At 40.3% G+C, this 25,540-nt stretch overlaps 1 protein-coding gene across 4 annotated transcripts in view; it reads right to left on the minus strand.

Annotated features, from left to right (window-relative positions):
- PDGFD (platelet derived growth factor D) overlaps window positions 1-25,540 on the minus strand; it is a 137,779-nt gene that overhangs the window by 5,058 nt on the left and 107,181 nt on the right. For all 4 annotated transcript variants that reach the window (XM_059465991.1, XM_059465989.1, XM_059465990.1 and 1 more), the window contains 3 exons: window positions 25,277-25,336; window positions 19,846-20,047; window positions 9,247-9,461 (listed from right to left, as the gene is read on the minus strand). In XM_059465991.1, the coding sequence (XP_059321974.1) occupies window positions 9,247-9,461; window positions 19,846-20,047; window positions 25,277-25,336 (477 nt within the window). The remainder of the gene's footprint in view (window positions 1-9,246; window positions 9,462-19,845; window positions 20,048-25,276; window positions 25,337-25,540) is intronic.

Consider the following 25,540-nt stretch of genomic DNA (forward strand, 5'->3'; position numbering starts at 1 on the left):
TTGCTGCAATTATTACAGAGCTAAAAATAGAGCACAACTTCAAAGATGCTTTTTCAAGGAAAATGTACTTTAAAAATCAAGTACAGATGCTGACATGAACCCATGATAAATTCCTTATTTAAAGAAGTCTTCCAGCAAATTATGACCAATCCAGATGACTGGCAGTTTGCAAAATCATAGGGTACATAGATCTGATTTTTTCCAGCTGAGAACAAATCAAAGTATGCAATGGGATAAGAGCAAAGACGTGGACTGTATTTAAGTTAACAGACCATCCGACAGCTCAGGGACTTTCTCTGTGTTTTTTATGAAGAAGCATTAGCACAGTATATATGCTTTGCTGATAAGAAAATGAACTGTCAGGCACTTCCTCAGACAAGACAGGAAAACAGTGATTGAACACAGCTGAAATTATCAAATCATAGAGTCCTTTAGGTGGGAAAGACCTCTGAGATCACTGGGTTCAACCCTCACTCATCCCAGCACCAGCAAGTCAACCACTAACTTCTGTCCCCTAGCGCCACATCTCACATGCTTTTTGAATACTTCCAGGAATAGCAACTCTTCCACTTCCCTGGGCAGCCTGTTTCAATGTTTGACCATTGTTGCAGTAAAGAAAATTTCCCTTACATGCAGTCTAAACCTCCCCTGGCGCAACTTGAGTCCATGTTCTCTTGTTCTGACACTTGTTATCTGGGAGAAGAAGCCCATCCCACCTGCTACACCCTCCTTCAGGCACTCAGAGAGAGGGATAAGGTTCCACCTGAGCCTCTTTTGCTCCAGTCTAAACACCCTGAACTCCCTCAGATGTGAGACTTGTGCTCCAGACCCTTCCCCAGCTCCGCTGCCCTTCCCTGGACACGCTCCAGCCCCTCAATGTCTCTCTGGCACTGAGGGGCCCAGAACTGAGCACAGGATTGGAGCTGTGGCCTCAGCAGTGCTGGGTACAGGGGGACGGTCACTGCCCTGCTCCTGCTGGCCACACCTGGCTGAGCCAGGCCAGGATGCCATTGGTCACCTGGGCACACTCTGGATCATGTTCAGTTGCTGTCAACCAGCACCCCCAGGTCCTTTTCTGCCAGAGAGCTTTCCAGGCACTCTGCCACATCCTGTAGCACTGCCTGGGGCTGTTGTGACCCAAGTGCAGGACCCAGCGCTTGGCCTTGTTAAACCCCACACAAGTGGTCTCAGATTCAGCCTGTCCAGATCCCCCTCCAGAGCTACTTTAATAGCTGATCACAGAGCTGATATTCAAAGCTCCCTGTCTCACTCCCACCTAACAGTTTTATTTTCATCTAAGTATAAGGAAATTAAAAAGAATCTGGAAATAAGGCCAATTCTGGTGACCACAGTGGAAGGAAGACAACCCTTTATTCTGCAAATAGCTGCTGTTTATTTATCACATGGTCATGTCCTTAAAACTGAGAAACTACTGAATTAATGAGAACAGCTCAAATAAATTATGCTCAGGACACTTTATCACTCATTTTTTCATGGGATCAGTAGCTGTAAGAAAATATGGATATGACAGGTCGAGAATGCTCAAAAGGCTTGTTTTTTGTTTTTGTTTGTTTGTTTTCTTTTCTTTTTTAGGGGTGAAAAGGAACAACCTTGTAGTTTTCAAATTAAAGGATCAGGGTCTTTCACTTCTCACCAAATTGCAGTGCTTCAGCTACTCAGATCAGTGCCTCACAAAGAGCATGTTACTACAGTCATGTCCCTCTTATCAAACACGGAGTAAATTATAGTTATCAAACTATTAAAATAAGTAAATTAAAATCAAGACATTATTCTGCTTTTGAGCTGGATTTGGTGCTTATATATAACACAAGAAAAAAGGCAGTAGGGCATTTTCTGTGCAGAGAGGCCCATAGGAGCACACTAATATGCTGGATGGTATTTTACTTTGTAGATGTGTCTGAGTATCTATCTGAGAAGTTTCAAGGTAAGATGACTGTAGCCACCACGCAACTCTCCTTTCCTTGGGGGCAGTGATCTAGGAAATATAAAAAAAAATGCTTACATGTGTTTCCCTGCCAGCAATCTTGCTCATTGATCATGTATTGGATCTGGATGCCAGTTTCTGAAAGCCTCTTTAAATGAGATCAAAGCCACGAAAAAAAACAGGATCTAGAATCTGAAACCAGAAAAACTTCAAGTGGAATTAGGGCACACATGTTTAAGTCAGGCCCACGCATCACTTGGACAGCCCTCCAAGGAACTGGGGGGTTTGCAGCCTGTTTGAGGACTGCCTTTCCAGGAGGTGTATGGGCTGTGCTCCGGGGGCAGCAGGTGCTCTCGTGTCGCCTGGGGAGCACAGGAAGTCAGGGCTGATGGTTCCTATCATCTCAGCAGGTCTGTAAGAACACTTAAGAACTCTTAACACGTCAAGATGTGGGGCTGAGGACAGCAGAGTGGCAGTGACTGCCAGGAAAAGGACCCAGCTGGAGAGAACTTGTTCACCCTGATCCATACATGGCATGTCTCCACTAGAAGCCGGAATGCAGCAGCAACTCCAGAGCATGATTCACCTGAAACACCCACCTCTGGCAGGGCTAGCTCTGGGGTCTAGGAAAGGAGCCCAAAGCTTGGACTCAAAGTGTTAGATGGGTAGAGGCAGATGAGGTGAACCATCCCTTCAGCATTTGCTCATGGTCCTAGCCAGGTATCACTGACCCTTGCAGTCAGGCAACATTTAGCCATGGCAGTCCATGATGGCTGATTTCTGTTTTATTAAAAAGCAAATGGAGATAGCAAACCCAGTCAAAACTTAAAAAAAAATTCCCCACAGGCATTTTTGACTTATCATTTACTTATCAGTAACAACAATAACATTGTTTTTATAAATTCTTCACCAGTATTTTAAGCACCAACAGAAAAATGAAGCCTCACTCAAAAATCTGCTTTTTTTTTTCTTTCTGATTGGCTTAAGAAGCCTACAGAAAATCAATAATATGACTATGGCTTACCCAATATCTAATTAGCTTCATATTCTTGTGACAGAGGATGGTGAGCGACTCTGGATGCTATTTTAGATAGCAAAATTTGTACTTTGCAGAACTTATTTTAAAATTCTGCTATGCAGCATTATCTAATCTCCTTCTGCACATCTAAAAATAACACCATTCTAGCATGAAAACCAAATTATATTTGTCTGAGATTCATGAAAGAGGAAGCATCAAAAGTGCAAAACATTCAACACAGATCCAAGTTCTGATAGACATAAAAACTCTTACTCTGCAGTCTTTGAAAGTTATCTAAGCCAAAGGTCACACATGGTTTAGCTGTGCTCTGAGTATAAGAAGCCAAGTATCATGGGAATGTGGTTCATAATTTAGTACAAGGACCTTTGCTCTAGTAGGAACATAGACTAAACCAATGACAGACCCAAAGATGTATTCTTTCTTACCAGAGATAAATACAGGTTATCAGAGACAAGAAAACTGAGTTGGCTTGCTGATCACTGGTAGCAGGCAAACTAAGGGATTATTAAATATAGATGGGATTATTGTTTCTATTTTTTTTATTTGTATGTAGAAGAAACACCTGGTTTTAATACAACTAACATGGGAAACAATTAATTGGCTTAAAACTCAAGTACCTGAAGCATTCACTAAAGCGATGATGTTTTTGACATATGTGACATCAACAAGACCCTCACTTTTTCTGATCTTGTCAGGAATTATGTGTGCATTATGCTACAGCTGTTGTTTTCTAACTGACTAGACACAGGTGTTCCTCCTTCCCAAACTGCCTCTCTGTCCTGACATGTTACAGGATGTCTCACTTAACTTCCAGATGTCAACCAAAGAACTTCATTTTTCATCTAGTTTAAAATAAACCTTTTTCTCTCACTGCACTTCTGTGTTCTCTCTGCTCATCCTGTGACCTAGCAGTAATTTCTGACTCATTTTTTTTCCTTATACTTGCATTCCAAATAAATCCCATTGCTGCTTCTTGTACAATATTCCATGAATTAACTCTTTTGTCAGGCTAATTCTATGCCTTTATTACCATAACAACCTTTTATCTCCTTTATACATGTACTATCAACTCCAGGACATACAACAATCAGACCATAGTCCTTGCACACTGCTTTGATGATTCTAGCTCCTTTTAATCCCTTAGCAAATTTCCTTTGTTCTGTCAGCAGCATTTGGATCATTTTTTGACCAGTTTTCTTATGTTTCCCTGCATAAGGATAGGCTGAGAATTATTGTCCTCTCTCTCAAGTGCCTGCTTGATGTTTGCTTTTCATTTCTCCAAAAAATGAAAGAAGAAAAGAAAAAAGCCCCGGCACCATCAAATTGTATTAGTCACATTTCTTAACTCCACTGCAGTAAGTTTGTCTCACTGAAGTTCCACTTTTTAATTCTCTATTGTGCTCCTGTGTTCTTTTCTCCTGTATAATATTCCCTCTGTCTTGTTTTCCCTTTGCACTGTTGGGTTCAGTTGAAGCTGTTTTTATGCCCAGCAACTCGTGACAAGAGCTGTGTGCTCTGCGGTACCTACTGCCTCTCTCAAGGCAACCAAAGGTTATGAAACTGCCACCCTACCACTGATCAAAACCTTCTCTCTGAGAATTAACTGAATCTATGTCCTGTGAAGGCACCAGACAAGCTGCAGTCAAGATCGAACTTGAATTGAGGCATAATGCTTCATAAAGGGGTGGGGGAAGAATCACCTTATAGACAGTTGACAACATATCAGGATTTACAGGAGAGACAGATAAGTAGGTAAAAGCTGCAATCAGCTATCACCACTTTTCTTTTTTCCTTTTATGTCCCTTAGGTGTGCAGCTCAGCACTGTGTTTGCAGAGGTTTATACATTCTGACAAATTCTGGTTGCTACCTTAAGAGCACTTATTCCCCAGGGAAACTCATTTCACATCTCATCAGTTACAGCAATGAGATGGGGAAACTGATTTCTTGTTTCTCTGAGACATGCGCATGCTGGCTGGATGGCACAGCCACAGCCACAGCTGAACTGAGTCCTGGCCTGAGTTCCCCCACACCTTCTCTGTGCTCAGTAATCTCCAGGTTTAGAGCCTGTGCCTCTTTAAAGAGAAGCTCCAGGTATTTTTAAGGAAATTAACTGCAACGGGAAGCACATTTTTATATCAGGTCCGCTTTAGAAAGTTAAGACAGCTGTAGGGCTGAGCTTTGATTAAGGTGTGCTGCATCCACTTCCATGCACTGCTTTGTCCTTCCCTTGCACAGAGCATTGCAAAATAACTCAGTATCACTCATGGCAGACTATGCCTGAGAGACGTTTTCAGACACTGCCAGGACTTGGCCTGTTTGGTTTGAAGGGTTCGTGACACTGTGTGGTAAGTCATGAATATTTGTCCAGAGTATTTGCTCTGCTCCAAAGCAAACCCAGAAGCCATGGAAAACCACAGAGCATCACAAGACTCCAGCAAGGGGAAAAAAAAAATCCAACCCCACCAATAAAACTATCTGTTTACCCAAGTTATGACCCCATTCATTTCTGAAAACTGCTGAGTATTTTGGTAAAGTCAGGGCAAACCTCCAGGCTATAAAGAAGACTGAAGATCTCATGATTAACATCTCCCAGGGCAATAAAGAAAAACCTACCCCTTATTGTGGCCATCTCATGTTCTCATTTTCCCTGTTTTTGCATCACTTCCTACAGTCAGACATGATAGAAAAGAGCAGTACATTCCGTTCGGGAAACTGGAGCAGCACTCTCCAGCTTGGGAGAATTAAAGGCTCCACATGACAGCTATTAGTCCTGAGAGGCCAGGCTAGGACAGAGTGCTCAGTGATTACACTGGGAGGCTTTGAACAGGAACTCAGAGCGAACTAAAAAGCAGTAAGAGCATAAGGAGAAGATAACCTTGAAATCTCTCTGGACTAGAAGACTCTCTTTCAGGAAACACCCTGGAGTTTAGGGTCCCCACCGCTGCCAGCATGCAGCTACTCCAGCATTGGCCACAAAACCAAAAAGGAGCCTATTGCTTCTGGAAAATTTGCCCGTCTTTCTCACACAGAAATGCTGGGTAGCTCAGAAATGCCAGGGAACTTCTAAGTGATCTCCAGAGACACTTTTACTTTTGAGGACTAGCATATCCATGTGCAGGACACAAAGCTCTTGCAGGTTCAGGAGCTCAGCAGAAGAAGCTCCAGGATAGGGAAAATCTGTCTGGCAAGAGAAGGGGTCCAGAGTCCGCAGGACTCAAGTCTCATCTACTACAAACACCTTCTTTGCTCCAACACCTAGTATTTCCTACTGGTGTCTTCTGTAAATCAAATTAACTGAGACTTGTGTTTGAATCTGGCCTATGTCCTCAGGCAGTAGAAGGCTGAGCTTTTTAACCAAATTAATGGTGCTGGGGATTTCATAAGTGTAAAGCTCCAGCCTTCGTTATGCAAGTAAAGGCTCTTTGGATAAGGTTAGTGGGTTTCAAATAGGCTTTTAAGAGAGTAAACTGGCTCTACAGTTCTAAAACTGGCATGTGGAGAGGCCTCTCCTCAGTGCCTTTTCCACCTGGTATTTAAGTAAAATTAAAGTGTCAAAGGAGAATAAGAATAAAACTGATTAACTGTGTGTGCCTAATAATAATAATAAAGTGGAAAACATTTTGGACTAAAATTAATGGACACATCTTTAGTATGTCATACATGAATTTATCTGCATGACTTCCACTCATGTTAATGGGAGACACTAGGCTAAGTATCTGCTCAGTGAGCTGTTAATTCATCCCTAAGGGATAAAATTTAAATTTAAACTTACAAAGGCCATTTAATGTTAAAGATGAAACACTGTCTTGAATTCATATGGTTTTCAGAGTAGAAATGAGCAGGAAAATAAATTAGCAGTGATACATTTGTGTCAATGTTGAATGTTGAATTTCCTGAATTTCGTGATTAATTTAGGGCAGTCATAAGTCGTGACATCCTGATGCTGAGCAATATCTGGCCAGTGTGATATTCTGGTATTCCAGCACTACCTGTTTCCAAACACCTGAAAAAAAGTGCTTTACAACATATTTATAATCAGCACTTTTCTTTCTAGCTACTGTCAGCAGCTGACTTAATTTTTGATACAGCTGTAACCCAGGATTCCTTAGTTTATATTGGACTTCTGGTTCTTTCAGAAATCTTCTGAATTATGCACCATTCATAGTTGAGTGTTGAAATTCCATACAGATTTACCATGAAAAAAACCCAATTCCTTTTTATAATTTTAATTTTGTTTCCTTCCAGTCTCTCTCTTGTTCTTATCTTAATGAAAAGATTACTTAAGAAGGTCCAATTTTCCTTTAGTTACTATTCATGATTTCCTATCTTTCGGTGTCCTCTCTTTAGTTTTTTTCCTAAATGAAATGATCCAAAACTTCTGAGCCACTTTCCTTAAAAATGTTTTTGATCTATATCTTCCCCATCATCTCTCATGATGTATGTTTGTTGCTTCTATTTATTTTTTCTAGTCCTGCCTTTGTCCTTTTAAGCACCAATGGTCAAGTCCCACACCAATTTATCCAGACCACAATATTTACTGTGTTATTACCCCTTCATCTCCATTCCTGCAGAAGACTGTCACTTGTCTTTTTCTTATCACTGCACTAAACTGTTTTCCTGAAGCTCTTCACAGTGATTCACTGCTTGACCTTTAGCCCGATTTCCACCCCTCATTTCTTCCTCCTCCCCTCACACACCCAGAGTTGTATAAATGAATAGTTGAGATGTTTCATCCTAATGCTTGCTGCTTTTCTAAACTGCATTTATAAGCATTTACGAAGACCTTCTGAAATTCCTCACAGCCTTCTCTGCTGTTCAAGTATGTTATCTCCTGTGCCACCTGTCATTTTTGCCACCTCTCTGTTCACCTCCCTCCAGACTGAACACACATGAAATAATAATCTTTGTACTGGGGGCACCCTCAGATAGCCCTTTCCCATTTAGAAAATTGCTTGTCTCTTCCACCTCGTTGCTCCTTATCTCTTAACCACCTTTTAATCCATGTCTGATCTTGTCTGGCTGACTGTTTGCTCTCTGCAGGAGATGCCAGTCCTTTTAGCATTCTTGTGTAAATAATGTGGTGCTGTATAAATATTTATTCATATATAAGGCATTCTGAGTTAATTTTATCAGCTCATAGTCATCTAGGTGCTTTATACTATTAATTTTTTTCCAATTAACTTTTCTACCACTGAGATAAGGCTTTCTGCTCTGCAATTACTAGGGTCATCCCTTGCATCTTGTTTAAAATTAGAGAAAATATTAACTATTCTCCAGTCCTAGTATGTGGAGGATGCAGTTATGTGTAAGAAAATATCTCTTACCTTTGAAAAGAGTGACCACACTGTTCTGGCCCTCAACAACCCTCTGCTACTGCAGCCCCAGGGTCTCTCAAGATAATGCCTTAATGTTATGAGCCTGCATTACATCCAGGTTTAAAGTCCATCAAGTCCATTTTCTCTTGGGCCTTAAGCCAAGTGGTAAATCAGGCTCTTACAAAGATATGTGTCAGAATTAAGTCAGCATGGCATGCAGCTACCCTACCTTCCAACAACTGGAAGGCAACTACCAAGTAACTTTCTTAGATAGGCTCACTTTAGGGAACAAACATTGCTCATGTCTTGATCTGAAAATACTGTGTTAGTGGTAAGAATACAAAATACTCTTTCATTGTGTTTTTTCCTCTCTAGATGCATCCTGAATGGATTAAATAATGGGCATTGTTCCTATGCAAAAATTTTGCTTTCCTGAAAAATTGCTGAGTGGGGGAAAAAAAGCGAAGGATGAATGATTCAGCTTTAGTAATATATAAGTAATAAATCTGGAAGGGAAGAGAGTTTACAAGTGACTTAATTGTAATTTCCAAGTGTGAGCATAAGTTTACAGAAAGAGGAAATGAAGTCAAGTATCTCAAGGAACCCATGTCTCTGTGCTACTAAAAAGAGTACTTCCAGTGGTATATACATTTACTTTGTATTAGTCCTTGACTGGGAAAAATCAGTCTAACATAAGGCTCATTCTTGAAACAAAGTTCACTAGGATGAGTGGTTCTCCAAGTTCGCTGTGGTGGCATCCACTCAGAGGTGGCAAAAGTTCTCCCCAACTTCTTCTGAGTTAACTTACACAAAAATACTGCCAACACCCCTTTCTCATACATGCATAGTCTCTTAACAAGCAGCACACACAGCTCTGAGAAAAGACTTCAGAATCCATGGAAGCAATGAATACCCAAAAGAAGTATCAAAGAAAGAATGAAAATACCTCATGATACTTTTTCACAGTTTTCCCTGACACGCAGGTGCAGGATTTCCAGTTTGGAGTGCCACAGCCACAGTTTCCGCCGCAGCGCTGGACAAGGAGGCAGCGGGGGAAGAAAACGACATTTGTCAGCTTCAGCTCCTCCCTTAAATTGACAGAGTAGTTCCTTGGAGTGCAGCTGTAACGCTTCACATCATCATTCAACCTGTCCAGGTCAACTGCAATGCAAAAAGAAGCTTCATTAGTGAGGTGAGTGGGGGACATTCCTCTGGCTGATGCTGCTCCCCGGGCAGTCAATACACAGAATAATGGGGTGCTGGGTGAAAAACATGTGAACTACAGGAGTAGTTCACATTTCTGAACAGATTTCTGAACAGATAAGCCTACCAAATTTAAATCATTACAGGTGGCCATCCAGGCTGTCATCCTTTTCCCACAGACTGCCATAGCATAGATCACACTGACTATAAAGGTGCAGGGAAGGTTTGCAGTAAAATACTGGCCTGAAAGCTGAAGACTGATAATTTTATTTGCTTTGTCATTCCACATAGTTGGATCCTTGGGCAAGAGATTCACCTCTGACACTCTCTTCCCTTCTCTGTTTACACCTGGCTTACTTAGATGCTAGGTTCTATTTTTTTTTATTATAAGCAAAAACAAGGCCCTTCCTGTGGTCACTAGAGAAACATTTTTGGGGAGTGATTCATCCCTTCCATGGCAAGAGTATTTAGGACAGCCTGCATGACTTTCTTCCTCAAGTTGCCTGTCTGTACTGTTTATGAATAGAATTTAGATACTTCATTTTTAGATGGAGAAATCAATCTAAGCAGCATTAATTTTATCTGGTAAGTGTTACTATAAGAGGCATACAAATAAATACAATTAAAATTAATAGGCCCATTGAGTGTCAGTAGTTGGTTGATGTTTAAATGCCTAGTATGTGAGATCTGTCATGTAAACAAGTGGTAAAGCCAGCCACAAAAATAACTTATAGACTATCAAATGTAAGTTTAAATGCTGTTTCTAGCTTTGGCTTGTAAAACTAAAACTAAACCAAAAACCGCTTTTATAAATATATTTTCCACAATTGTGACACAGACAAAAGCAACAAATTTAATGAGTACTATTTCTATAGAAATAGATTTCTTTTTCCTTCCTTTTCTGTCTTCTTTTTTCCTTTGTATTCTGTCTACCAACTAAGTGTTCAAAGCTCAGTAATTCATTCTGGAGTGGGGGGCATGTGAACTTGTGTTGAGTTTGACTCCAAACAGTATTTGCTCACAGAAGCATCGACAGGAAAACAGGATTGGCTCAAATAAGAACTGAGATAACAGTCTAGTGTTGTGAACATATCAGATTTTCAGGGCATGTTTAACAGGTCAATATAACCTCTGCTTCTGAGAACACTTATGCTTGTGCTTTAATACAAATATATGAAACCTTACAACAAAGACACTTCATACTTTCTGTGATTCAGGCCTTGTCAACATCACTAAGTTAATTGTGGAAAAAGCGGTTGATTTGTAAACATCATGCACCTTTACATCCTAACTTGGAGATAATAAAAAGGCTGATATGCAAGAGACAAGAATACATCAATATCAGAAATGCCATTATAGAAAATCGTAGCAGATTCACTTTTTTGACAAGGTGTTATCTCAGTCAATGGGAATTTAGCAGATAAATTGCTATTTTATAGCAATTATGATACATTCGCTCATGAAATCTCAGTGGTTCTCTCCAGAGAGCTAGCATCTCTCCAGAAAAGGTATAGATCATCCTCTTGCTATAAGCACAAAATCAATGGGACTGGTGGCATACTCATGCACTGAGAGAAAAATACACTGTGAGTGTCCTTAGCCAGGACTGGCAAGTCCAGGGTATATTGATTTCTTTGTTTTAACAGATTAGATTTTCTTCTCCACTGTCATTCTTCGAAGCCACCTCTTCTCACTGCAGGTTTTCAGGCTAATTCTTTCCACAAGGAAGTGTTTCCCACACCTCTAAACATTCTCACCAGGACCTTTGCCATCAGCTTTGCTAACTGGTAAAGGAAAGCACTAGCTGGCTACTATTCACTTCAGCCAACTGATGTGACAGAAAAATCTACTAAAGGAAGAGGGCTGAAAATTTGCTGCCTTCATCACTAATGAGATTGCTTGAGGGGAAAGCCTGGATCATCCACACTGACACTGCAGCAATCCAGGGGAATATCTATGAGATACTCAGATAAGCAGAAAGGTCTTATTTTAGTGATGTTGAAAATGAAAATGAGAAATCTCAAGCAGAGAAGAAAAGCCTAAATAAACAATTTAAAAGACAAACAAGTCATCCTCCATTAAAATTCATTTGGAGGTAAACACCTACACCCTTTTTTACTCTGCTCTACAGAACTGCAGTGCTTGATGGGAATAAGGTGAGCATGCAGAGTACTCTGAACAATGTATCCTGTACTCTGATAGCACCACACTGACACACAAGAACAGTTCCCATTGCCTAATTAAATCCTAAGCTCTAGACCACAGTTTATTGCCCCCCAACAAAAGAGCACATTTTATTCTAAAGAATTCTCTCTGCTGAAAGCTTTAATATGCATTTTTTCCTGTCTTTGGATTGTTTTACTGTCTGGAGCTAGTCCATTTCCTCATCCATATAAGAATGAGATTTTACAGTACAGTCAGTTTCATGCATCACTTCACTGCTGTGACTAAAATGTAACCGAGCCTTAGTGTGATTGGTGTGAAATCCAGCTGCTTTACTTATCAAGGTCTGAAACCACTGGAGTCCTTTATTTAAAACTAGAACTAAAAGGTTCTTTAGACTGGATGCAAATAATTCCCAAGTACTATTGCAGAATGTCTGCATCAGAGACAGCTTAAAAGTAAGGCAAACATGAAAGAGATGCACTGGAGCACTAAACTGGATACTTGGGGGCCAATGTTTGCCCCTTCCTTCCCTTAAATCCTCTTAAATAAAACCATCCTCATTTCACATAGCTTTATGGCATGTGTTTACCTTGAAGCTTTCATCAAAATATTTTGTGATTTTATGATCTTCATCAGAGGTAGGCACTGAAATCAGAGACGACAGCTAATGCCAAGTTTTATTCTGAAAAAGGAGGACTTAAAGATTGAGAAGAAAACCTCTGCTGCCGGTCACTGATTAATTTTAAGAAGACAGTTGGTCTGTTAGGGTTGCTTTTAACACTTTATCTGCATCAAATTCAGATCTGATCATTCTACACTTTTTCATGCATCAGTCACAGAGCAGAGCTAAGGTGTAAGAGATGGCAGCCACCTTGCCATGGTATTCCTATACCACATGTCAAAGCCTATACCGCAAGACAAGGCAAGGCAAGGCAAGGCAAGGCAAGGCAAGGCAAGGCAAGGCAAGGCAAGGCAAGGCAAGGCAAGGCAAGGCAAGGCAAGGAGGATTCGGGCAGCTGCAGACTGGTCAGCCTATGATGAAATTAAGGGGCAAATCCTTCTGGGAAGCAATGCCCAGGCATATGACAGACAAGGGGGTGACTGGGAACATCCAGAATAGATTTAACGAGACCAACCTCAGAACTGGCTCTGATGAGACATCTGTCTTGCTGGATGAGGTGAAAGCAGCAGAGGCATCTGCTGATTTTTGAAAGTGATCTATAGCATCCTTGCAGCCAGATTTCTGAGCTATAATGGAATAGGTGGACTACAAATTCAGTAGATAACTGGAATATCTGAGACTTGATGAAAATGGTCAACCATTCCAAGTACAACTGGCAGCTGGTTAATATTTGTGTTCCCCACAGGATAATGCTGGGGTCAATACAGCTAAAGATCTGCAGGTAAACTAGAAGCACCGTAAAAGCCATCAAAGACATTCAGAGCAGTGCTGTATCTGAAGCTATGGTTTGGCTGAACTTGAGTTGGAAAATTTACAAATAAGCTGGAGAGGGACTTTTTACAAGGGCAAGTAGTGATAGGACAAGGGTATATTGCTTCGTACAAAAAAAAAAAAAAAAAAAGATAGGTTTAGATTATATATTAGGAAGAAATTCATTACTGTGAGGCTGGTGAAACACTGGAAAAGGTTATCCAGAGAGGTTGTGGATGCCCCATTCCTGGAAGTGTTCTAGGTTGGATGGGTTTTGAGCAACCTGGTCTGGTGAAAGGAGTCTCTGTCCACAGCAAGGGCACTGGAACTGGATGATCTCTAAGTCCCTTCCAGTCCAAACCATTCTATGATCTCAACATTGTAACAAAGAATATTTGGATTACCAACATAATGATATTCTCACAATTATATGGCAATAACAAATGAAATATAATTTCCTAGTCTCATCTTCCACTGGTTAAATCATCTAAATGCTCTGACACTGACAAAATAATTCTTCTCCATACCAAAGTTTGACCAAACCCTGTGGCTTTTAGACTTCAACACATATGGATGATGGTTTTGACTGTTCCACGGCACATGCTTAATGATATCACAATAAGCAATTTGTTAAATATACCTGAAAACTTGGGAGCTATCTAAATCCTTCTCATGAGCTAAGAAGATCTTGCAATTTGCATTTACTGTAGGATCACAGCACCAAGACAAATCTCCTCAATACAGCAGCTATTATTTTAGAGGAACAAAAGATCAAGATTTCAGTAGGATTATAACTGTTTTCATGGAACAAAGGGCAAAATATATAGGCCTATTATGGACAGGCAAACCAATTACCAGCTGTGGTACAGGTCAAGTAGCAAAAGCAGGCCAAACTATTGGACACTGCTTCACTGAAATCAATGGAAAAGAGCAGCTTATTCCAGTGATAAATAACATGCTATAGGTTTCACTAGCATTTTAAAAAAGGGTTTAATAAGAAAACCTTTCACTGCAGTGACCAACAATTACACCATGTAACATGCGAGGGAAAATGTAATTTGTCACAGAGAGGGAAGGTAGGAATGTAGATCTGAATTAGATTGTGAAATGAAGGAATGTGCGCAGTTTGCATGCAACAGACAACTTGGCTCCTAACTGAAGAAGAGTAGGAAAAATATTCTGGTTTTTAAGCCCAGGGAATACTTTAAATTATCAGCTATTTAAGAAGGTATTCCATGTACTTGGAATATTCAAATTTGCCATGAATGAACAAGCATTCGGCATTTGTGATGCCTGCACTCCCTGTCTGGTGCACTGAAACTTGCTGGCAGCCATCCCAGAATCTTTCAAGGAAGAGTGCATGGACGTTTGCAGTAATTTATTGGCCACTGCTTGCAAGCCTCTGAGAAACAACATTAAAATTTTAACTTCTTGCTGGACCATTTTAAGTTATGACAATTAAAAACTATTGTTAAGGACATGGTGAAACTTTCCTGATCTTGGGAACTGATTTGGCAGTGAACAGCAGAAGCATTCCGTGAAGACTCATGGTTTGACTTCACTATTCCCCTTCCAGAGAGCAGTGTGGCTATGCCAGCAAGTGTTTATTTATTTAACTTCTAAAGCTGTCACTGGAGAGAGATGCTATTGCAAGAATGTCCCACCTGATTAATTTCCTCTGATAGCCAAGGGCTTCTTGTGTATTATTTCCAAAAAAAGAAAATGAGCTTAGAGGAAGGGATAGTCTTGTAAATTACCAGAATGTATCTACCTACATGTGCTCCTGCTTCCAAGGTTTATTTATGGGAAAACAAAAAAAACCCCACGCCATTCCTTTCTAAAGACAACCCCTTTCTTTGGGTACCAGCTCCTTTCTTGGGGTACCAGCTCCATGACATTTGGATTTACTTCTATGTTGAGAAACAGTGACCTTGTTCTTTTCCTTTCTTTCTTCATTTGTATGGAAACTATTTCACAGGTGGAGATCTTTTTTTAATTAAAAATCCTTATTCAATGGGAGGTAAGAAATCAGAAACAACAGCAAAATATAAATGCAAATAAGTATGTGGGAAAAGTTAAATAATGTTTAATTGGTGGATGGAACTGCTTGCAACAGTATCTCTTAGAAGCTCTTCTAATACTATTAGCCAGATAAATTCATGCTTTCAGAAATTTAAACCAGGATGAAGATGCTTCCTCGAAACATGTCTGAACTCTCCTCATGACTCGCTAGAAGAACAGAAACCTGTCTGTGAAGAACTTCAACATAATTATGCAGCATTTGTGAATGCTTAATTGTGAAAGTTTACTTCTTTACCTGTGTTCTTGCCATGAACAGTATTAAATAACCCAAAAATGTTATCTTTCTGGAGATGCTTAATATTTGTAATAACCAAATTACTATGACACTGAGATCATCAATATATTACAGAAATGTAAAAGGAATTATTTTAAAATAATACTTTTTTCCTAACAACCTAGGATGAACACAAAGCTGAATATTTATAATTTCAGAGTTTCTAAATTGCAGAAATTGGTAGCAACCCTTTATGAGTATATTTACAACTGCAGAGGTTATTTGAAATAACGATCATATTTTCATTTAGGTGTACACCATAGTTTACAGCTTATACAAGGCTTCTCATTTCAGAATTGTGAAAATCTGAATGTATCTTCTCCTTTCTTTTCTGTCCTGTTCTGCCATCTGGATTGCACTGTGATTTTATGGTCAGCTTTCACTGGAGTGGTTAACAGCAAACCTTGCTGAACATATACAGAATTAAATATCAAACTTCATGTGGTTATTAGTGAGACATATTTCATACCAATATCTCACTTCAGTAGTACGAAATGCAATAGAAATTTCAATAGAAATGCAATTTTGGTCTCAGTAGAAAGAAATGCACTTAACTTAATAGAATTGCATCAATATTGTGGAGGTGTGAGATCAGATTTTGTAGACTGAATGGAGTTACCATAAATATGGATTTAATCCACACACTCTTCAACTTTCAGGTACTTGCAAGAGATATTGAGGAAAAGACTGATCTGTATATGCATACATTAATGTGTACGAATACAAAAAATCACAGAATCCTCTGGCCTGAAAAAGACCTTCAAACATCAAAAATACAACTGTAAATCAAGCACTGCCATAATAATCTCTAAACCATATCCCCACATGCCACATCCATACACCTTTTGAATATTTCCAGGGATGGCGTCTCCACCACTTTCCCTGGGTTGTCCATTCCAATGCCTGATGACCATTTCTGTGAAATTCATTTCCCTAATATCCAATCTAAACCTCCCCTGTTGTAAATTCACACTATTTCCTCTTGTCCTGTCACTTGTAGCCTGGGAGAGGAGACCAATCCCAGTTTGGCAGCTGCAGAGAGTGCTGAGGGCCCCCTGAGCCTCCTTTTCTCCAGGCTGAACAGCCCCAGCTCCCTCAGCTGCCCCTCACAGCACTTGTGCTCCAGACCCTTCCCCAGCTCCGCTGCCCTTCCCTGGACACGCTCCAGCCCCTCAATGTCTCTCTGGCACTGAGGGGCCCAGAACTGAGCACAGGATTGGAGCTGTGGCCTCAGCAGTGCTGGGTACAGGGGGACGGTCACTGCCCTGCTCCTGCTGGCCACACCTGGCTGAGCCAGGCCAGGATGCCATCGGCCTTCTGGGCCACCTGGGCACACTCTGGATCATGTTCAGCTGCTGTTTGCCAGCACCCCCAGGTCCTTTTCCACCAGGCAGCTTCCCAGCTCCTGTCCCCAGCCTGCAGCACTGCCTGGGGTTGCTGTGACCCAGGGGCAGGATGCAGAACTCTGCCTTGCTGGGCCTCATACCATCAGCATCAATGCGGCAATGATGGGAAGAAGCAAGAATGGAGCCAGAGACTACTTTTAAAGAACAAAAGGTTCTGAAGTCAAATTTTAATATATGAAAAGCTATTTAAACACTGAAAACTAGATTTGGGGCTTTTGTTTGTTTGTTTGTTTTTGTTCAGAGAGTGGTTCCAGAGAGATTGAACAGCCTCCATGCTTGGAAATATTAAAAACCTGACTTGACATGGTCATGAGCAACCTTCTATTGATGGCCCTGCCTTGAGGAAGAGCATTTAAGTTCCTGAGGTGGCCTCCCACTTAATCTATTCCCCGATTCTGTGAGTTTCAGTTATGATAAAATACTGACTTCTTATTTACTTGACCTTGATAGTTGTAGATTATTAACTGGCGAATTAAGAAAACACACCATTTAAATATCATTTATCACCTGACCCTGTAATCAAAATTAGTATTCAGCAACACTGCCTCTCTTAGCTCAATTTTGTGCCAGAGTTTGGTATGGGTAGAAGGTTGGATAGGAGTGAAAGTATTAGTGATTAATTTATACCATTTACATGGTGTGATCTGAAAATGCTGTGAAAGATAGGCAGAGATTACATCAAATTGCTCTTACCTGCCTCAGGGCTGTTCTAACTTAGGATAAAAAAATAAAACCTAAGCTGTAAGCTGAAACAGATAGGTATCTGAAATAAATTATGATATAATCTACTGCTCTCTTTGCTACAAGGTTACCCCAGTGCCTATAAACATTCCTCAGAGATCCACTCTGTCTGTGTTTAAAAGCCACCAAACATTTCTAATTTAAGGATTTGTTAAAGCTGTTCATTACTCCTCACATCCTCCAAGAACAAGCCTTTAATCTTGTCAGAAGTTTATGACTAAAAAAAATTCTTAACTGAAATTTTTAAAAGATTTCTCTGTGGTGAGGTACTTTAGCCCAGAGAGCTGCTAACAGTCAGGGAATTTGGCCTTTAGTTCAAAAACAAAAGGCAAACTGTTATAAAACCTTTTTTCTTTTTCCTGTAACCAAACCACCACCAACAAAAAAGCCTATTAAGTCAAGTATTAAAACTGTAACTGGAAAAATGTTATGCATCTGAATTTTCTGAGCACTATCAGATCAGTTTGATACCTGCAGCCTGCATAATTAGCATCAACAAAGCATCAAATGCTATTTTATACTTATGTGGTTATTTAAATATAAATCTGGGATACTGGGCCAGATAGGATCTGAGAATGAAATGATATTTGGAGAATAGAACCAGTACAGGATACAGGATCCTAATCAGCTTCTATTAAAAACAGAACAGACCCTTCATTTCTTTTTCATACATATCTACTGGCATCAAATCCAGCCTGGATGTATAAGGGACACACAGATCATGTTCCACACAGCCACAGAAGATCAAAGCACTCTTGAAAGTCACACAGTGATACTTAGGTGAAATTTTTCCCCAACAATGGTGGTGCTTGCCTGAAATTTCTGACGTGCTAAAAAGGGAGCAAAGTAAAGGGGTTCACTTCTTGCTGAATGGGTGCTCAGGGCTTCATTACAGATTCCTTTGAAGTGCTGAGCCCAGAAACAAAGAAAGCCAACCTGTCTTGGAAACTGTACACCAGTACTGTGTCTACAGAATAACCTGCAGGTGCCTGAGGTTATTCTCCTGCTCCAAGGATAACAGCCACAGGAGAGCCCACATTCCTGCCATTCACCTCTTACTCTCCAAGTCAAGGTGGGCACATGAATGGCAGGGGGCCTGTGCCAGATCCTGGTTCATGCCCAACAATGACCAAGCTGACAATTTAGCAATATAATGACAGTATTTCAGGGCCTGGGAACACTTCTTGACAGTTTTCCCTAATACAGATGTAGTCTATATACCCCTTTTAAGAGCAAAGCCTCATAATTTGATAACAAGTAACAAACACTGAACTACAGTTCTCTCTTGCTCCTTATAACATGCTTAAGGTATGGGGGGATGGGATCTGAGATGTAAATAAATGATAGATTGCACAGAATTGGAATTGTGATTTGGGAATTATAATTTTAAAGTTACAAATAGGAATGCACGTGATTACGTAACTTGAAAATAGATGACAACATGAGAAATCAAATAAAATTTTAACTCCAGATCTGGTGTGAACACTACAATGGCTGTCATCCTAAAGACTCCTAACAGACCTCCTACATTTATACTGCACATGAAGGGCAATTTCGTCAGGCCCCTCAGAGCACAACTGTGACTTCTCAATAGTGTTTCTTTCTGCCAGCTAAACACCCCTTTGCTTTACCATTTGGTGGATGATTTGAACTAACAGAAGGAAACAAGAAACATAACCCAGAAATGTGTGCTTTGCTCAATTACAGACAAAGATGTTACACCATAATAATGTTCCCTGCCAACATAATGAAAAACAAGGAAATGTTCACATCCTAAAAAAACCAGCTGCACATACAGGTGTCTGCACCAGATGCTTCCCTAAGCACAATGTGATAAAAGTGATTATTCCTCACTCAACAGAGAACAGTCCCTAAGCAGGGTATTTAAAGAAGGATGATAACACAGGTAATTAGGAGCCCCACGCTTTACACACAAAGCAATGATTAAGAGGGTAAAGCTTAGAATCATATGTCTTTACATGTGGACCTGTGTTTTTATTTGTGAATTTATTGTAAAAATGTTTTCAGTTTGATTTCTCAAGTGAGATCCTACCTGGAAACTGATTAAGGATTGAACGACACATCCCTGGTTTTAATAGGTGGTGCCTTGCCCTGTGACTCCAACAGGAACGTGAGCGCCAGAATGTAACACCTGACTGATGGACTTTCCTATGAGGAGTGAAGGAATATCCTGTCCTTTTCCCAAAGTATGTGTAAGTATGTCCCAAAGTATTTTCCTACCTTTGGACTTCCTGTCATGGTAGCTCCTGCCTCGATAATGGTGCCCACTGTCTGTGTACAGATTCTCAAGGTCTTCTTGCCAGGAGTCCGGGTTGAAGTGTTTGAGCAGATCCTCCACCGTGTCAAAGGCGGCGATGGTCTGATCCAGCGCTTCCGCTGTGAGCGTAGGGTCAGTCACTGATGGAGAGGGATAGGATACCCCCTAAGAGTGACATACATCTCAGTGTACTTGGAATAAATCACAGCACCACTTCAAACAACTGAAAACAGTTACTGACAAGCTTGTTTCATTACTGAGAGAAACAGTTACTTCGGGCCATCTTTTCAAGTCTTTGGACCAGGACTTTCTTACACCTGTGTTTTCTTTTTATAAGAAGAGATACCAAGAAATTTCCAAGTAAATCCCAGAGAGATGCTAGGAGCAAAAGTACTGCCACTGGTGGACTTTCAGTATTCAGATGCAGTCTTCAAATGGAATGATGGTTTAAATATATGCAAAGAAGCAATGAAAATGTCTTTTGAAAGCACTGTGATGGCCATGGCCACAGAAATGGAAATGACAGTTGCTATTTCACATGAGGCAGATCAGAGACCACAGCAGAGAAAGACAAATGCAAAGAAGTCCACTAGACAATCTTTCTCTGGTCAATTTGGACAACAATTTTGGCATGGCTAGAGACTTGGAAAAATGGCCCTTTTTTACCCAAAATTAAATGTATTAAAAAACAAAGATGAATTGACATCGAACTGACATTTTACCAAAAATATAACTTACTAAACAAACAGAAAAAACCATGATATTTGGATCTTGGAGATGTTCGTGGGTGAGAAGCTGGACATGACCTGGCAATATGCTCGCAGCCAGGAAAGCCAACGGTGTCCTGGGCTGCATCCAAAGCAGCGTAGGCAGCAGGGCCAGGGAGGGGATTCTGCCCCTCTGCTCTGCTCTGCTGAGATCCCACCAGCACTGGGGTGTCAGCACAGGGAGAACATGGACCTGTTGGAGTGAGTCCAGAGGAGGGACACCAAGGTGATTAGTGGGATGAAGGAAAAACTATGAGAATTGGAATTGTTCAGCCTAGAGAAGAAAAGGCATCAGGGTGACCTAACTGTGTCCTTCCAATGCCTGAAGGGAGCCTACAAGAAAGATGAAGAGAAACTTTTTACAAGAGGAGGTAGTGATAAGACAAGGTGGAATGGCTTTAAAATGAAAGAGGGCAGGTCTGGATTAGATTTAAGGAAAAAATGCTTTACTGTGAGGGTGATGAGACACTGGAACAGGTCTGAAAGAGTGTGTGGATGCCCCATCCCTGACAGTGTTCACAGTCAGGTTGGAGAGGGCTGTGCGCAGCCTGGTCCACTGAAAGGCATTCCTGCCCGCTGCAAGGGCATTGAAACTAGGTGATCTCTAAGGAACCTTCCAACCCTAAACATTCTATAATTCTACGATCTCAGCAATATAACAATGAATATTTGGATGAGTAACATAGTAGTATCCTCACAATTATAACACCAAATGGCATACTTATTTTCCAACAGTAAGGACCAAGTACTGTTCTCTGAGTGTTCCCACTGAACTTCAGCACAATTTGACTTTGACAAAATGATTGCAGCATTTTCAGTTTTATTGGAGAGGACTTGAAACACTGTTAAAATTCTTAATTTAGTATTAAAATATTCACTATCCTGATATCACTTTTTCCATTATCCAAGCACAAGACCGAACAGTATGTAAAATATGCACAAGAAAAACTATTAATACAGATCTCTTACTTTCTGAAGAACAACAATCAATTTTGTCCAAAAACAGGCATAGTATAGCACACAAATTGTTTGGTCTTATAAGTTCAAATGTTAGGGAGAAACCCTAGAAACCTAAATTCTTTCATGAAAACCCAGCTCTGAAGTAATGCACCAGAAATATGCCAGTTAAAATTAATGGCTTCCCAAAATATTTGTTTTGCCTCATCTCCCAGGTAAATGCATATGTTAAACTATTAATCCTTGTGATTAAGTTCACTCAGTTAGGTCAAAATGGGAGGGTCAACTCATTTGAGTAAATTCACTCACTTGTTTGCAGGACTGTGTCTTCCAATTCCTCCTATAATGGTTTTAATGTATATATATAATTTTTTTTAATATATATATCAATGGTAAGCTGTATCTCTTTAATGGTAAGCTGTATCACACAGCCAACAACTCTTCACATTTTCCTGCCTATGTTTGCTGAAAATATGGACAGTCCAAATCATTAAAAACCAGGAAGAGAAGAAACAGCAAACATTACAATAGTGCAGTCAAGAAAGCATAGCTGCACTTTACAGCTTAGCACCAACAGCCCAAGAAGTTTCAGTGGGCCCACCTGGGATCACAGTGCCCTTCTAGTGCAGTGCCAAGGCACAGTGCAGAGGCCTGTAAAAATTCATGATCCCTTAAAAAGGAGGGCACACCTTGAAGCCTCTCTCCTGACTTCTACATGGCGGGGACTAGAAACTGTCAGAGAGGTGTAAGTCCCAGCAGTAGAAAAGCTCACAGCAGCAAAGTGAACACAGCATTGGTATCTAAAGCAGTGCTGCAGGAGCATCATGCAGAGTGCTAACACAGGGGCTGGGGTTACAAAAGGGAAAGGCGCCCAAACACTACTTTCTTACTGAGGAGAGCTTGGTGGAGCTCATGGCAGTCCAGTAGGGAAAGATCAGCCCCTGACTGCCTTTCAAAAGTGAGAGAGATGCTCCAAGAATGCTGAAGAAACGGGAGCATAAAAATCAGGCCACAAGTGTGTGGTTTACTCAGTGCAGGAGTCTTCTTCCCACATGTTCAACTGCACATTTCATTACAGAAGTGGAGGTCAAGCTGTGAATATGCAGGGCATGTCAAACTCATACAGGCAGCTGGGATTCCCCATTTTCTTTTCAAATAAAAGCTCCTACTCAAGAGATTTGTGCAGCCTTGCTAAAACACAGAAGAAAGCTTAACTTTTTCTTAGTGACAGCCAAATCAAGAGGAATTATTTCAACATCTGAGATAGCCTCCTGTCAGCAACATCATGTGACAGGCCCAAAAACAACTTCAAAGCTGCCAACCCAACCGCCCCTCTTTTGTCCTGCCAAGAATGAGGTGCTGGCTTTGGGAGGCTTTGTGCTTGTCATAATCTGACTTCTAAGATCATATCCAAAGAGGGGGCAAGAAGAAATGTAAGAAGCAACAAGGAGCGAAGATCTTCCACATTATGTACCTCCTTTGCAGTTCTTAAAAGCGCTGAGTATATTTTTAATTTACTGCAACACAAAGGTATCTTTTTTTTTTTGTATGTGCTCTTGCCCTTAATTTCTGTTCACTCATTCTTTTCACTTTCCTATCTCTATTGTGAGCCTGACAGGCAATTCAATGTGCACCACAGTTTTTTGTTGGTCATAAAATTACTTTACATATAATGGAAACTAACCTTATAAGGAGTTAGATTTTGTTTCCTTTTTTTTCTGGGTTTGCTGTGATAGGTTAAGGGTAGAAGCATTTTTTTAAACTCTCTGAGAAAAAACTCAAACAAAAAACCAAGCCAAAATATAACTCTGTAATATGACCTCAGACATGGAAGAAAGAATTTGCTCACTCAAAAATTTTTATTCTGAGAGTTGTAATGTGTCTATATCCTAAAATGAGTCTTTGAGTTACTTGTGGGTTTGAGAGAAGAAACTGAGACCTGCCATGCTACCTGAGCATCAGCAGAATTGCATGTCACCTTGTCCAAGACTCACAGGTCTGAGTTTGTCCTTCTGCTTCTCAAGACCATAACAGAATCCCTGAATCTTTCTCTCCGGAAGAACTTGGATGTCCTCAGACATTTTCCTTGGTGCCTTTGTGAAAAATTGCTCAATCTCCCTGCCTTATTTTCTCTGAGGATAAAAAGGACTTGTGGGTGCAATGTGCTGGAGAAAGTATATTTTATTAGATAGGGAATGACACAGGAAAGTCAATGAAACCGAGGTTCTGCTTCTGGTTTAGCTGTAGGTTTCCACGTGACCTTGGGCATCAGCTTGCTACCTGTAATATTTGTATGGAACTTATTTAGCTGCAACATATTAAAAATTTTTTTAAGAAAAAAAGTATAGAAGCAAAAAGATGAACTTGATTTTTCAATATGAAAGGGATACTGGGTTATTGTTTGGTATATTGTGCATTTTATGACACGAAGGATGGTAACTAACATGGCATTTACCATAGGCTTAGTCTCATTTACATACTTACCTGATGAGGGAGCCCTAGGCTTACTTTTTCAAACATCAGCCTACCATATTTTTTTACAAAATATGCCATTACACTGAGGTTTTTTTCCCATGCCCACATTAGAATGAAAAATGGATCTGTGTCTTTTAGTAAACCTGTTCTATCATCTCCTGCTTGGCACATCCAGTAGAGCTCACCCCTGCTAACATCCCTCCTCAAGACTTTCAGCACAGTTGGTTCCAGGCAATCAGTGAATCGTATCATGAAGGGCAAGTGTCATTTGCAAATTCAAGAGTAAACACAAGTGAGATTGGCTTAACATCTTCTAATTTTGGCAGCACAGAGTCTTCTCTCTACTTGCTGCCTCGATTGGACCCCTACCAGTAGAATTAACCCATATTTTATTCACTGCTCATTCACTAGCTACTCCTGGCAGCTACTGTAACAAAGGCACTATTAATAAGCTCTCTTCCATGAATGCTTCAGACATTGGTCTCATTTACCCCTATCTCATGTGTTTTAAGAGGAGTTAACAAGAACCATGACGTGGTGTGGAGCAGGCAGCAAAGCACACAGAAGAGGACTGCCCATATTATGAATTCTCATGCTACTGTGCCATTCCCCAGCACTGGGAAACGGCAGAGAGGGCAGATTATTTGCCAATGACACAAATCAAATGTAATGAAGAGAAAACTAAATTTTTTTACTAGCTTACTTGGGTTTTTTTCTTTCTTGATTTTTCTCCCAAGCTGCAATTCACTGCTGAATATGGAGTAACTGTACCTGACTTCAGATATATTTTATTGGAAACACTTAAAAAAAAATCTCAGTATTGACAATGAAATGCCAGATCCATTTTCCTGCCAGCCTGCTTTACGTATGGTCTTCCATGTAAGTCGAGACATTCAATGATTGATTAAAAATTTAGGTTTGTATCTGGTATTTTCATACTGGCAGGATGAGTTTGAAAACAAGAAATGTTTCCCAATGGCTGTCTCATGTGTTTACAACAGCAAAGGGCATTTCCTGAATCTTTTATCCCTAAAAACATACTGTTTGAGTCCAGTTTTATCAGTTGGATAAAAACTTTATTCATCTTCTTTCAAAGGTGAATACATGGTTTCTCTGTACAGATGCCATTTTATTGACTTGGATTCAAGCCACTCTATCAATCCATTGACAGGCAAAACAGTGACAAATTACTTACTGAGACAGAGCTTGTGACTGACTCCCAGTTGGTTTCTGAGGCTGCATGCTGGAAATCATCCTAAGGAGAGAAACACACAGGAAAAATCACCATTAAGGCTTTAATTACAAAATCTAAAAAATTTTTCAGCATTCAACATCTGTCACTTTTTCTAACCCTTTTTAATGCAAAAGTCCCTTGCTATGTGTCACTCCTCAATAAAGCTACTTCTAATCAGGTTCCTCCCTTTTCAATGTTTATAAAATCCTTGTGAGCCTGCTTGGA

The sequence above is a fragment of the Ammospiza nelsoni genome, chromosome 2, assembly GCF_027579445.1.
Source record: "Ammospiza nelsoni isolate bAmmNel1 chromosome 2, bAmmNel1.pri, whole genome shotgun sequence".
Taxonomy (NCBI): Eukaryota; Metazoa; Chordata; class Aves; order Passeriformes; family Passerellidae; genus Ammospiza; species Ammospiza nelsoni.